The sequence below is a fragment of the Plectropomus leopardus genome, chromosome 7 (assembly GCF_026936395.1).
Source record: "Plectropomus leopardus strain MGB_pleo_1.0 chromosome 7, ASM2693639v1, whole genome shotgun sequence".
Lineage (NCBI taxonomy): Eukaryota > Metazoa > Chordata > Actinopteri > Perciformes > Serranidae > Plectropomus > Plectropomus leopardus.
This window is the reverse complement of record NC_142182.1, coordinates 37099740-37115229: the sequence shown is the minus strand read 5'-3', so window position 1 is coordinate 37115229 and position 15490 is coordinate 37099740. Positions and strand designations below refer to the sequence as shown.

The 15490-nt window shown below is 40.4% G+C and overlaps 1 protein-coding gene and 1 pseudogene across 1 annotated transcript in view; both read right to left on the bottom strand.

Annotated features, from left to right (window-relative positions):
* Positions 1–14745, bottom strand: part of ndrg4 (NDRG family member 4) — an 88560-nt gene extending 73815 nt beyond the window's left edge. The window contains 2 exon segments of the mRNA XM_088080623.1: positions 13205–13278; positions 14723–14745. Of these exon segments, the coding sequence (XP_087936749.1) occupies positions 13205–13278; positions 14723–14728 (80 nt within the window). The 5' untranslated portion in view covers positions 14729–14745.
* On the bottom strand, positions 5384–6419 carry LOC148189254 (general transcription factor II-I repeat domain-containing protein 2B-like; annotated as a pseudogene).
* Positions 14746–15490: the final 745 nt, after the last annotated feature.

The window sequence follows — 15490 nt, the reverse complement described above, 5'->3', positions numbered from 1 at the left end:
ACTATAAATTATTATAGCATTTAATTTTCAATATTTTGACTGAGCAGGTCATGATTGCATTAGCATGTTGGCATCAGCTGCTTCATCCATGCTTCACAAACCCCTCTGGCTTCTGTACCAGCTGATTATTGATAGCCAATCACAATAATACGGGTGCGTAACACAGCCATAAGAAGATTACAGTTCTCACTATTACTGTGAGCAAAAAGTATGTTTAAAAAAGTACAATCTATATGACAACAGTCCATATCCCATCATCTGTCTGCTGTCTTACCTTGTTCTTGTAGACTTTTCAGTGGTCTCTGAACTCAGTGGATGTACTTCCTGGTGAAGCTTCCATCAGTAAAGCAGAGCAGAGATGTTAATCCTGACTGACATGACCCTACATACACACATCATCTTAGCCATCACCATCATGCAATCTGTTGGTCTGTGTGGTGTGCACACACATCCAAAATGAACACACACCTGCTGACATGCAAGTTTGTACTAACCTTTACAGAAAACAGAAGTGCTGTAATCACGACACTGATTCCAAGTGTATTTCAATAGTAACTTAGCTCTCTCCACCATTTGAAATGAAACTTAATTATTTATAGCTGCTGAATGTCTTGAGGAGTCTTGTGTGGCTGAGAAGCAACCCAGTGCAGAGATATCAATGTCGAAGTGGAGGACTAAATATTAAAGATCAGCTATCAGCTCCAGACTGCACAGCACTTTCTCTTCTGGCATGAAAAGCTTCCTTGTCAGCGCTGTCAGATAAAAGCTTTGCATCTCTACAAAGTTTTTCACATGAAATACAAAAAGTCAGCTTTACAAGCAGTAAGAGAACAGCCTCATTTTTTTGACTGTAGGCTGTGTAATTTTGCATTCACACGTGCAGTGTTTAGCATAAAGCAAGCTGATTCAGGTAAAACAAAAGAGAATGAACACAGGGAGTGTCCACCCACTATGGTGTGCTCACATTTGATAGCACTCTCTATTTTTGCCTCAGCTCTCAGTGGTGGTATCAGACCTGCAGTGTGAGAGTGCAGCGTCCCCTTAGGGGTTAATTTTCTACTGAGAGCTGGACTTATTACTGCAGCCAGCTGTGCAGGGTAAGGCTGGTGTTAGTTTCCAGCAGTGAAGCTGAGAGCAACATATATTGTGGAATAATAATTGCAATCATGTAAATCATCATGAGAGGTTCTTAAAGGTATACAGGACTTTTCTAATGCACACAAAATTCAAACAGCAGTAATCTCTCTGAATCTTCATTTATGACCCTTTCTCAGTGTGTGGTAGTGCATTTATCTGCAGACTCTGCCTTCTTCCCTTTACCCTCTGCCTGCGTTTTCTCATTTTCCTCTTATTTTGCTGTGTTTTACACATTTATGAGCTGCAACATCTGAGCAGTGGTGTGTAGCCCACAGATAATAACAGTGCTCTCCCAAACAATTGTGAATCTACAGCCTGTTCTCACGATAAACTCATAAAATACAGCCTGTTGACTTTTGGCTTAAGATCCCGATGCCAAAAGCCACCTGTCGCGTCTGTCTGAAAGGCTGCAGGATGGTGTCAGGTGAAAACTCGGCCGGACAGGACAGGATTGGCTGTGCTAAAAGTCAGCATTCTTTGAGAACGCAGTTGGACAGAACCTGTTGTGTGTGAAATGCCGCAGGGCAGCATCACGTTGCAATTCTGCTGGTAACAATGTAATATAAGGACCATGAGAGCAGCTATACAGTAGGCGCTTGGGAGGGGCAGTAGATGGGTCCACAAACTCAGATGTTTATGTGGGACTCCGGTGATTGCTTCCCATCTTAAATGTAATGGTTTTTTTCTGCACCTTACCATGTGCCTCCTTCCCCTAATCCTAATCATTGATGCCAGCATGTGCTTTTGTTGACATCCACGTGTTTTCGTTGCCTAAACATAACCACTTGCAGGGTCATCCCATCATGTGCTTATGTTGACATTAAGATAGTGCCATTCTGGAATATCAACAGCAGACAAAGAAGGATACCTAGAGTGCACTACAAAGCGGCAACATGTGTCGACTTGGGATAGGAATGTGTTGAATTATCTCTTCCCCATCAAAGCAAACAAAAAAATAATATTTTAAATCAGTGTTTTTCCAACACTATTGTTGCAGAGGGGCTGCCAACTATGGATATGAAAAGGCAAATGTCCCTATCTGTCACCAGTGTTTGGTTTGTCCATTCTGGGCTACTGTAGAAATGCAGTGGTACAATAAGGCGATCTCCATAGACGAGGACCTGCTTCGTCTGTAGATATAAACAGCTCATTCAACAGTAACAAAAACACAATAATTCTTATGTTCAGCTTATTTTACACTAAAGAAACATACTTATATTGTATTATATTTCTGCCAAGATACCCCCCTAAATCTTACATGCTGGACCTTTTCGGTTTTTATTTGACGTATTTTTATCATGGCAGGCTTTATGTCATAGGCAACAGTGAGGTACAGTTCATTGCACTGAACACTATTTTAATCGTAATATAATTTTTTTGTGATTTTGCATACATGTACATGAATGATGTAATATGACATTGTCATCTGAGAATTACAAGGTTCTACCAGCGTTCTGAGCAATTTTGAGATGTTGAGCTTTAAAGGTTTTGAATTCTAAATAGCAAAAATGACGTGGAAAAAAACATGAAAGTTCGTTCTAGTAAAGTAAAGTTATTCTAAATGTACAATATCAAAATCCTGTCGGTTATTTATATGGGGTTTTCAGGGAAAACATTGCAGCCACCCCCAGTCTTCTCCCAAGTAGCCTCAATGAGAAAGTGTTTCAGCAACAAAACCCCTTATAACCCCATTTTTAAAAATGTTAGCACTACTAGCTGTGCTGCACTGCTAACGGTGCTAACCCAACAAAGTAACTGATGGGCTTCAAACCACAGGCAGACAAGTCTGCCTTTTATTGTGCTGTCTTCTGTGTTTGGTGGGCCAACGACAAATTTTGTTATTTCTGTTCTTTTCTATTCTATTCTATTCTATTCTATTCTATTCTATTCTATTCTATTCTATTCTATTCTATTCTATTCTATTCTATTCTATTCTATTCTATTCTACACTACTCTATTCTATTCTGTACTAACAGCACTTATCAATGCTAAAGGGTGTTTGCAACCCCAAACAGACACTTTCTCAATGGGTGACCAGTGGCAAGACACCTTGTTTCCACGGCAATGCTGCTGAGTTGGGACAGTGTTATTAGTGGAATTCGCTCATTACCACTGGCTCCCACCAGGCTGGTGCACAGTGCAGAGCGCAAGGCTAGCTAACCAGTGAAGACCAGAGGGTGGGGCTTTGTTTGATATTGATATGAGCACTTAGAAGTGCTGATTGGCTCACAGATAGAACCTTATAGAACCAAGTTAGAGATCCATTTTGCAGATAGAACCTTTTTTTCCAAAAATGCATATAATAAAAAAGCATAACACTTCACATAATGTTAATAAGTTGTGACAGAATACGAATACATGAAATGTCAGACAGAACCTTATAATTCCAAGGTGGTGATTGGTAAAAATATTGTGATATTGATTTCAACTGTATCTCTGACTGTTTTATATAAATTTGGGGGTGGAAACACAAATGTAAAAAAGTGAGTCAGAGAGGTTAGATTTGGAGTTCAATGTCTAGATACTTTATAAGCAACCACAGGGATGACAATTTGCATGCCAAGAGTAATTTCATTCATATCGTAACTGAATCCTGCTCTGATGTATAACCTCAAATATGTTCCCAGCTTGAAGGAGTGTGTTGGCTGGATGAGGAGCTGGCACTGGCTGAGCCGTGAGCCAGCAGGTGTGATTAAAGTGAAGCCCACTGATGTCTGGGTTTGCATATACTTACTTGCCTCATTAATTCCATGGGACCATGGACCAGAGGCCAGTGGTACCCAGGTGGTCACTTTCACCTTTTTTGATTGGGAGAGGCCGAGCACACTTTTAATAATCATCATGTTTCTCACAGCACCGTCTCCACAGCTGGGACTTTGCTCAGCAAACTTATAGGCAGTGGGTAAAGACAACTTACTAATGCTGAAAATCTGTGCTATCATGTGCACTACCAAAATAGAAGCTGAGGCAATGTTGTCTGACTTAAATCATAAAATCAAATTGTCACCATATGAGCTTCTCTCAGAATTATGCAGTTGTAAATCACGCTTCAATATCTGTCAAACATGGACATATCTGATTTGGTGGATTGCAGGGGGACACATGGTGCCAGCTGATGGTGTTAAGGGAGTAATGATGGTAGTCGTGGGCTTGGCCTTTTTGTTCCAGTTAAGGAACAACTTAAAGTCTCATCATATATTTTAGACAAATGTTTTCCATCATTACTATTAGTCATGCCCTCAATGTTTATATACACATGTGACTGTTATCGCCACTTACACTTATTTGCATGTAATATTGCGAGCTGTCATAGATAATTTATTATTGTTATGTCTATTACTATTCTTAAAAGTTATGTTATTGTTACCATTATAGTTGTTGTGCATCTCTCCTCTTTTCTCCCTCCCTTTCTTTCGCTTCTCTCTCTTTCTCCTTTCTGTATGTTATTTTGTCATCTACTGTAATTTAGTTGTTTTTTTACTACATCTATTGCATGTCTGTCCATTCTGGAAGAGGGACCCCTCCTCAATTGCTCTTCCTGAGGTTTCTACCATTTTTCCCCCATTATAGGGGGTTGGGGGTTTGGTTTTTCCTTAGTCAATGTGAGGGTCTAAGGCAGGGGTGTCCAAACTTTTTGCAAAGAGGGCCAGATTTGTTAAGGTGAAAATGTGTGGGGGCCGACTATTCAGCCTGACATTCTTTGAACCATTAACATTAAATACAAATGAACTTTTTTTGGATTTTTTAATTGCAAATGGCATACTTTTTACTTTTACATTTTTTTCCATTAAGTTTTACGAAATCACAAACCACAAAAAAATGAAGAAAACTATCAAGGATATCTAAGTTCATGTGGAACATTACATATTATTCACTATTATATGCTCACTGTAAACAAAATTCAAAACAGTGATCACAGCATATTTAAACTGTGATTTTGACCATCACAAAAAAATTAATTAACTGAGATTTAAGAATTTATTAAACTCAGAGGACTTAACAAATATCTTGCCTGCACTAATGTGAAGGATGATACTGGGATCTTGACTGCAGTATGTAGTCCAGGTCTGGCTCAAGAGCAGTGGTTTTGATGCGTAAGATGTCACGCAGGTGAGAGTCACTCAGTCTCGTCCTCATGCGGCTCTTGTTAATGTTCATAACGGAGAATGTCTTCTCACACATGTATGTGGAGCCAAACAAGCTCAGCATTTTCTTAGCAAATGTCCGAATTGCTTGGAACCTACCTTCATCCAACTGGCGGTAGAAGTTGACAAGAGGGAGCTACAGGCCGACTGCGATGCTCAGCATCACACTGCAGCTCAATGAGCTCCAGCTGCAGGTGGTCTGGAGCGCCATCAGGGTCCACGGAGAAAGGAGAGGGAAAAAGCGTGATCTCCTTTTCAATAGCTGCAAAAGTCCCGAAAGCGCTGCTGAAATTCCTCAACCAGAGATGAGATGTCTGCTGCATACTTTGTCATTTGCGCACTGATATTGTTCTGTGGGAAACTGGTCATAATTTCCTGCAGCGATGAGAAATGTGCGGTATTGGGCTGCGCCGTGACAGGTGCCTTTGGAAAAGTAGCAGCTTGGTCCTAAAGGCTTTGATGTGTGAATACAGTTGGCTTACCACTGCATTTTGCCCTTGAAGGCTTGTGTTCAGCGATTCAGATGTCGCGTTATGTCAACTAAAATCCCAAATCAGCCAGCCACACAGGATCATTTAATTGTGGCATGGGTTGTCCCTTTTTTGTCAAGAATTGTCCAATTTCCTCCCTGAGAGAGAAGAAGCGCTGCAGTGCAGACCCCCGACTGAGCCATCTTACGTTGCTAGATACAAAAACATCTCCCGTATTCAGCCTGGATGTCGAGAAGAAACTGTTGAAACTGACGGTGGCACAGCGCTTTGGAGCGAATATAATTAATAGCCTTTATCACAGGTTTCATAACATTATCATACTTCATATATTTGGCACAGAGAACTTCTTGATGAATAATACAGTGGAGTTTAATAGCGCTGCCTCCTTCTTCGCTGACTTTGTTACACACAAGGGTTGATAATCCACCTGCTCGCCAGCCATGGCAGGTGCGCCGTCCGTAATAATCCCGGTGACTTTATTCCACTGTAGTTTCATGTCATTCACGGCGGAACAAAGAGAAACAAATAAATCTGTTCCTCTTGTTTGGCCCTTCAGACTCTGGAGGTCCAGAAGCTCTTCACTCACGTTCATGTCATTGTCCACTCCTCTCAAAAAGATCAGTAACTGAGCGTGTGTCGGATGCATCCGTGCTTTCATCGCAGGCTAACGAGAAAAAGTCAAACTCAGTTCCTTTTGCCTCTAACTGTCTCTTAATATCTAATGAAACGTCTTCAATTCTCCGTACCACAGTGTTACGAGCCAGGCAAATATTGGCAAACTCTTGCTTCTTGGCGGGACAAATTTTCTCAACAATTTTCATCACACAGTCTTTAATAAATTCACCCTCACCTGAAAGGTTTGCAGTGCTTTTGCAATCAGCTGCTACACTCGTAGCTTGCCTTTTGTGGCATTTTCATTTGAGTCACGGGCTCTTGTGAAAAAGCGCTGCTGTGCCGCTAAAAACAGCTTCCAGTTGCTTCACTTTTTCACCGTTTGCTTCCCAGTTAGCTTGTCGTAGCTAGCATGTTTCGTCTGGTAGTGCCTCTTGATGTTGCATTCCTTGAAAACAGCCACAGTCTCTTGGCAAATTAGGCAGACACAGTTGTTTCGTATTTCAGTGAAAAAATAATCCAATTTCCACCTGTCCTGGAAGCGGCGGCCCTCGCAGTCAACTTTCCGTTTTTTGTTTAGAGTCGCCATGTTAGAAATGGGCGTGGCTGAAACGATCACGCAAGGCCAAGGGTCACGGCAGCCAGGGTGCGGCCACGGGGCTACTGCCATCTTCTGGTGAAAAGTAAAATAGCTTTTTTGTACATATGTATTTTATACTGTGGTCAACAGTGCTGGCGGGCCGCATATTATTGATTTTATGATAGAAGCCGTGGGCCGGTAAAAATTTGACCACGGGCCGCAATTGGCCCGGGGGCCGGACTTTGGACATGTCTGGTCTAAAGACAGAGGGATGTCGTATGCTGTAAAGCCCTCTGAGGCAAATTGTGATTTATGATAATGGGCTTTACAAATAAAATTTACTTGACTGAGGTCAGGGCTCTATGCAGGCCAGTCAAGTTCTCCTACATGAAAACTGGGAACACAGAACTGGGGACGAGTCAAGTCAAGTCACTTTTATTTATGAAGCCCATTACCACAGATCACATTTTGCCTCAGAGGGCTTTACAGCATATGACATTCCTCTGTCCTTAGACCCTCATATCGACGAAGGAAGAGCTCCCCCCAAAGAACCTTCAGTGCCATGGCGATGAACCGGCTCCTTCTCATTCCTAAGTTTTCAAATACTCCTTTGACAGAGCTTTCAGCGTACGATCCTGATGCCAAAAGCCACCTTTTGCATTTGCATGATATGCCTCTGGATGACATCAGCTGACAACGCGGGTGGACAGAACCGGGCGCGGTCTCATACACACCGCTGAATGGCACATGCTGCGGCAGCCTGATACGCAGATCGGCAGCGTCACTTGAGAACACGGCCAGGCGGAACTTATTGTGTCCATGATACCTCACAGAGTGGCATCAGGTTGAAACACTGCTGGTAACAATGTCAGAAGAGAATCAGAGAATCAGAATGCTCTTTATTGTCATTATACAGTGTATAACGAGATTGGAGAGCTTCTCCATTCCTTCAGTGCAAGTACAAAAGCTTTTTACAGATATGTAAATGTAATATAAGGAGCACAAGTGCACTATAAGGCAGGTAGGAGGACTGGTGGACGGGTCCATATCACTGTCAGAGTGTTTTTTTCCTAAACCTTACCACGTGCCCTTTTGCCTAATCCTAACCACCTGTAGCAGCGAGTGCATTTGTTGATGTGCCAGTGTTAGTTGCCATGAACTTGTTTTGTCTAAACATAACCACGTGCAGCATAAACCCACCATTAGCCTGTGCTGACATCACTGTCACAGCATCCTGGAACACAAATAGCAGATGGGATACCTACAGCTTAATATGTAGACATGGAAGTACAAAGTGGCAATAAATGACGAGGTGGGATGAGAACGTGTTGCATGAACTGGAGGCTCATCAACAGCATTAGTGTTAGGCTCCCACATATGCTGACTGAGTAATGGAACTTCATTGTTATTAATTAACTTTCTCCAGGTTCAGAAAATAGGAATTTAAAGCTGAAAGGGTCAAATCTGCCTTAAACCAGTTAGTACATTGATAATCAGTGTCTTTTTCCATTTGTTCCCAATGAGGATAGACCAGATGAAAGCCCTTCACCCAGCGTCTTTTTTGAGTGTTTTGACTTTTTTGTGCGGCCACTGCTTAGACTTCTAGTTGAAAAGTCCCTGAACCTTTAGAGAAGCACTGCTGCTTGCAGTCATATTGACACTCCTTGTCTTATACTAATTTGGCCCAAGCTGAATGGCACAGTTGAATCTTTAACCAGAAAATGCAAAATGCAACCACAGGTCCATACTGGTGGGTGTGTTTGTATGGTGGGCCCACAGGGCTGCAGGGTGGATGCCAGCAGGGCAGACGGGCAGACAGTGTGTGGCTACCAGCAGCACACTGAGGGGAGAGCGGAGTGTTTGCCCTACTCCTTCCTGAACCAAACAGAGAACCAGATGTCAAAGAGCAAAGCTCAGTGCAGCACGCTGAGGGAATGAATGGTTTCCTGAGCAAACCTTAGTCGCTTCCTTCAGACACATGGCTTTATTACAGTGTCCACTAAAAACAGGTCATAACCCAGAAGCCCAGCAGCACTGATTGTCTTTCATTTTATTTCTGAATGGAAATGGAGGAGTTAAGCCAAATTATGTTGAAGGATAGAGGAATATCAGAGACACCATTATGGTGGTAACTTATTTTTAAAAAATAATATTACAGACAGTTGTAATGAAATTTTAAAAGGAAAAAAATTAAGGGTCTGTTCATCAAAATTACAGAAAGGCATACTGACTAATTTTTTTTAAATTCATAGATTTCAAGAACAAAGTAAAAATATTATGAGAATAAACTCGCAATTGCAAAAAAAAATTGCAAGAATAAAAGCTTATTACGAGATGAAAATTATGAGAAAAAAGCTGTAATGTTATGATATTTAACTGATATTTAATTTGTAATATTATGGAATTAAACTCATAATTTTCAACCCATTTTCACTACGAACCCATCAAATATCGCCACTCTGTCAGTACTTTTGACATACAAGTATGACGTGAAAAACCACCTTTCACATCCAACCGGAACGTGGCTGGACGGCATCAAATGCGCTCTGACAGAACCAGTAGCATTTTTATTATACGTCAGTGGATGAATCCACATAAAACGTTCATGGACTTCGTCACTTAGGAATGCGGCCAGATGGAACTGGTGGCATGCTCATGAAATGCTGAAGGACAGTGTCAGGTAATAATACTTCCAGTTACCATGTTATATAAGGAGCGCGAGTGCGCTTGTAGGGTTGGTGGATGGGGATGTGGAAAAGTTCTACAAGCAACCACCTTTTGTGTGGGAGTCTGGAATTTGCTTTTTGCGTGGATGTGTGTGGGGTTTTTTCTACACCTTACCATGTGCCTCTTTTGCTTAAACCTAACTGTCCATGACTGCCTAATCCCAACCTTTGTGGCAGTCCACACTTATGCCTAAAACATCATAAGTAGACACAGAAGGTCACTGACAGAGCAGCGCCATGTGATGAGTTGGGATGAAAACGTGTTGTCATTTTATGAGAAATAATGTTACAGATTAAGACCGGAGACTCAGGTAATACGGTATAAAAAGCAACAAGGTACGAATAAATAATCAGAAGTGATGGATGAATGGTTAGTGTATGGGACTTTGATGCTCAAGGTTAGAGTTTGGGTCCAGCTGCATCTTGTAATGTTTTAAATATCCTAACTTCATATTTTGCCAGGAAGCCCAGGATATTATGCCCCTTTATACATCCATGAGAGGGACATCCAGCTGATAGTCAGGCAGCCTAACTGTAGATGCTAGAACTGAACTTGTTTCCACCAAATAGACACGCACGGGCATCAGCGCTATTCAGCATACATACTCTTTTGACATACTTTCATTTCACACAGGACACAAACTCCAGTCTCCTGGATGAAGTCCTGTGTTTGTTTCCTTCCATCTCCATAGTGTTATGGAGGAATAGAAAAACACAAAACCTCTGCAAATAAAATCAAAACTATGGCTGAATGGTTCCATACCTCTGCTGTACTGCTGCTGAGCTCTGGACTGAAGGACCACAAACACATCTATTTTCTACCCTAGGGGATTCTATTCATGTCATTATGTTGATACAGTAGCTATTGCTAACATCAGGTTGAGTTTTCCTCTGGTTGATTCCACCTCACAGACACTGAGGGGAATGTGAGGAGGTGATACGGAAACACAGCGCATGTATTATTTTTAGCTTGATAGATTATGATCCTTGCGAGGCTACTATTTTAGTCTTTACAGATAACCCACTTAATGAAGCACAGTCAGAAAAAAATCACATTTATATTTCAGTACCAATGTGTATTCAACAATCTTTTTTATTTATTCATTTATTTATGTATTTATTTTTTGCTCAGAATGAGGTGTGTTCAGTTTTCTCATGAAAAAAACCTCAAGAACAATTAATCCTGACGGCAAAATGCAAAATCATGTTTCCACACATTATGTGAAGCTGTTGCCCCTAGTGCGCCATCAACCATTTTAACAGACGTCCTTCATCAGTGACCTACAGCACAGACATCAATAACCAATATGTCAGCAGCAGGATTCACTTAACACATCATGACATCCGCTCTGCTCTCCACACATTCTTACCATGAAGGGTTGTTTTTTTTTCCCGTATTCCATATTCCGTGATTATGTGAACACAAAGGTATGTCTGCTCAGGAACATTTACCAACATATTCATTACCACCATACTACGTTTTATTGAAGTTGCTGAGTTTGAGATGAAGTACACTGCATACACATGAACAAATCTATAATAAACTGCATGCAGAGATGTGTGGAACATGCAGAATGACCTGCCAGACTGACCAAGACAATCACACAGGACAGCCAGTGGCCAGGCTGGCTTTTCAAAGATGACAGGACACTTACAGATAATGCACACATTGAGGGAAAAATGTGGTTATGTGTGATAACAGAACATGCTGTTATGTTCCATTTCTTTCTGTTTACATTAATATTAACCAATGAGGGTGAGATTAATGTAAAATTCATCCAATAAAGTTATATCAAGACTTTTTGCTGTAAAGGATCTAAAAACTCAGTTGAAGGAGCACTGGTGTTTTTGGACACTGGACTACAGGCCAGATAGGGAGCCTACAGGTAGCATTCGGGACTTTTAACTAAAATATCACTCTGGGATATATTTAATTTGTTAATCTGCCTCTCATGTAATTACATTACATTAAAAAAAAAACATGAACTAGTGCAGCCCCTTTTTGAACCTAGTAAATTAAAGAAGGGACGTGACCCTAAACTAGCATCTACAAGTGAAATTTAACTACACATAAATTGTCCCATCCTAATATTCAACAGTTGTCCTAAGCTCTCATGATTATCATTATAAAAGAATATTCCAGCATGAGTGTAATTTTTGTTCAGTTTCACCAACCCTTTGGCACGCAGTTATATGGGACTGCAGAATTTCTGGAGGCTTTGAGATGCAAAAACACAGATCCCTATTTACTGGTAGATAATCTAGGAATAGTGTTGAAAAAATAAAGGCCTACTGCCTGGTGGCCATCAGCCATTAGCTAAAGAGACACGGGCCTGTCTGTCATGCATTTGACATGTTTTATGTGTCACTGTGCATATGGCTGTATTCACTCGTAATAGTAGATAATGCCATGATCAAAGTAACACACATTGTTAACAAAACTCCCCTAAAAAACGTCTTCATATGAGCTTTTATTGGAGCTTTCAATGGCATGTCACATCAGCGGATGAAGCTAGCTCAGTTGTCATGGAGATAGCTCAATTTTCATTATATCAAGTATGGGACTGTGGTCATGTGATAATAGCTGGTTGTACACCAAAGCTTTAGAAAAAAAGAATGGAGGTTTTTGAGGTTAAACTATATTTTTTTAGTTCAAGGCTCAAATAAGTTAAAATTTAGAGCAAACATGCAAGTATGTGATATAGTATTGTAATATAACTAGTGAAGGAGTCTTTTTTATTTATTTATATTTTTAGCTTGATGTAACTGTCAGGAAGTGGTTCTGAATAATAAGCACAAAGAGCCTTAGCTGCTGGTTTAAAGTTTTATTTTTGAGAAGAAAAAGCAATATTTTGACGTGGTATAATGCAGTTATTGGCCTTTTATTACCTCCTATTGTTATTTGAAACTGTGGTATTAGCATTGTGATGCAGCATCAAACAGAAGTCTAAATTGAACTAAAACTCTATGGCAATCAATAAGTTCAAGAGATTTTGCGAAGCTTTGTGACGTCCGGTTCTACTGTCTATAAAAACAGTAAAGGCTGAAAGGGATAAGCAAACTGCTCAAGCTGGAATCATCTCACTGACACAGTGTGTCACCTGGAATAGTTGAATGGTTGGAGTTGGAATTGGGAGTTTCAGTTTCAGAGTCTGGCTTTTGTCCCAGCCCAATTCCCAGTATCAGTCCCAGTACGCTATGGTTTAAAAAAATGATTTCTAAATATATAGTTGTCAGGTGACAGTTGGACTACTCATCTCATTGCATGTTCTTTTAAAATTTACTGTAGAATGAATGAAAGGAGTAGTAGTAATAGTGAATTCTCATTGGATCTGTGGACTTTTGCACGCTGCTGCAGAATGAATAAGTGAAAGACTGGACTGACTGATTGACAAAATGGAGCGGATGGACGGAAATGCCATAGATAAACCCACACAGGCTGGATAAAGGAGAGACCTGTGTGGCACGGTATGGTACGTTATGTAGGTACAGTGGCTTCATGATCCTACGTACATGGTCTGCAGGAGGCTCTGTGGAACCGTGCAGCCAGCCTTGGGAGGGAAGTTCCAAAACAATCCAGGCCCCATCTAGCAGTGGATATGAAAATACAAGAGACAAAACGACTGTACTGGTGTTGGTGAATTGCAGGTGCAAAGGCAGTAATAAGATTCACAGAAATATAAAAGGAGACTCTGCATTAAACTACACAGGGTAGACAGACGGTATCGTTAGGTGAAAGAGATTAATTGGACCCTGTGGAAATGGGCATAAAAGACAAGGGAGAGAAATGTGAAGGTTAACAAATAATAGAAGACTGTTTTGTGATTGAGTGATTGAGTGATTGACGCTATTTGTCATTATTGGATATGATAATCAATAACTAATCCAGTGTGAGTTCTCTAAGGCCCAATCCCAACACACCCCTTGCCCGTACCACTAAGCCCTTACCTCTCAGTTTAGCGAGTTTACATTGAGGGATAGGATGTCCTAATTCTTGTTGGGATGGAGCGGCAGGAACAAGTGTTAGTGTTATATGGCCCTCAAAACAGATACTTCAGAGGCACACTTCAAACCAAGTGCTATGAGAAACTATTGATGAAATGGCTGTACCAGCAACTAGGCTCAGACACTATTATGGTATAACATGGTATTTGGAGGCAACAGAGAAGAAATGTTTTTCTAAACTATAATAAATCCTCTTTCTTTTAAACTGATTGTATGTAGTGCACAGCATGAACCACCATAGCTCAGCCTCCATTCTCTACTGGTGAAACAGGCAGCTGAGCTAAAAGACACAGCGACACCTAGTGGTGGAGGGAGAAGTTAGACTGTAAACAGCCAGCGGCCAGTAGGATGACAGAGACCTTGAGGAATAAAAGCATGTTTTTACAACTAACTTGGTGAATTAAAGACTTACTTTGACCAAACTGGAGCTGGTGATTGTTGGAAAAGTGGATTATTAACTACATTACTTGCAAAAGGAACTAGTTTGGGTGAGTTTTATTGTGTTTCTGTTGAGTTTGAATTGAATGTGTTTTATGGTGACATAACCAGGAAATTAAGCTTCATCAATTTTTCATTAGTTGTTTTTCATATTCACAATGTCTGGGAACGCTCATCATATCTGTCTTCAAACGGCAGTATCAACAACTGCTGATGACGTATCAAGGTATTGAAGGTTTGTCCCATTCATTGCATAATGGAAGATTTTAAACGCTACCACATGTAACTCTATTTCATGGGGCAAGGTGGCACAATGAGGGGTGGGGGTGAAATTTTTAAAAATGGGATTGGGCCAGAAGCTGCATTACCTGACTTTTATGAGTCTTAAGTTTTAAGTGTCCAGAAAGAAGTGCAACAACACAGGCTGTAATTAACATAAAAAAATCTTAAGTCCCATTTCCCAATAGACACAAGGACACTAACTAATTAGATTGGACAGAAAAACATCCAGCAAGGAGGAAATATTTCAGCATGCAAAACACAGAAATAACAACCCTGCCTTTCAAGTGGCTCACTAGCAGTGCCAACCTTCATTGTTGAAAATGCCGATGGGTGGGGTGGTGGTGGTGGTGGTGGTGGGGGGTGCTTTGGGGACTCCAAGGAGGAAGAGAAGTTCCAAAAACAGAAAAAAGCAAGGAAAACAGAACAAGGCTTGCATGCCAGAAATCTCAGAAACTTTTAAATTAATTACTCACAAGAAGGCATATTAATCACCAGCTCTAATAACCATTAAAAAAAAACTTAAAAAAATATAAAAACATCTATTTGCCTCTTTGCCTTTAAGGTCAAATTTAAAATTAAATTACCAATGGCATTAACATTTTCTACATACCACTGGCCTTCAACTGCTAGTAATTTAAGCTGCTGTCTCCTAACTCTTACATAAATTCATACTTTATACCTTCACAGTATGGTTGGGGTCCGTTTTGACCCCCAACAAGTGTTAATACCAAACACTGAACCACAGATCTATTTAGCATGTATCAATAACCTATGTGACATTAATAATGTGGCAATTAATTCTTACTGAATGTTGCAGAGGTGAGTGATTTTTTTGTAGGTTTTACACCACTCTTTTATGGAGAAAAGGTAGCTTCTATGAAACAATGTCATGTCTTAGTTTACCTGACATGCAACAATAAATAAATAATGATTTAAATATATTTAATCAAATTTAAAATGCCAAGAAGATTCTGGAGCTGTGCAGTTTATTTTAAAACCATTTATAATCATTACAACCATCAAACATTGTCTTCACTGCTTCTCTATATCATAACAAAATTCTCATAAATACTA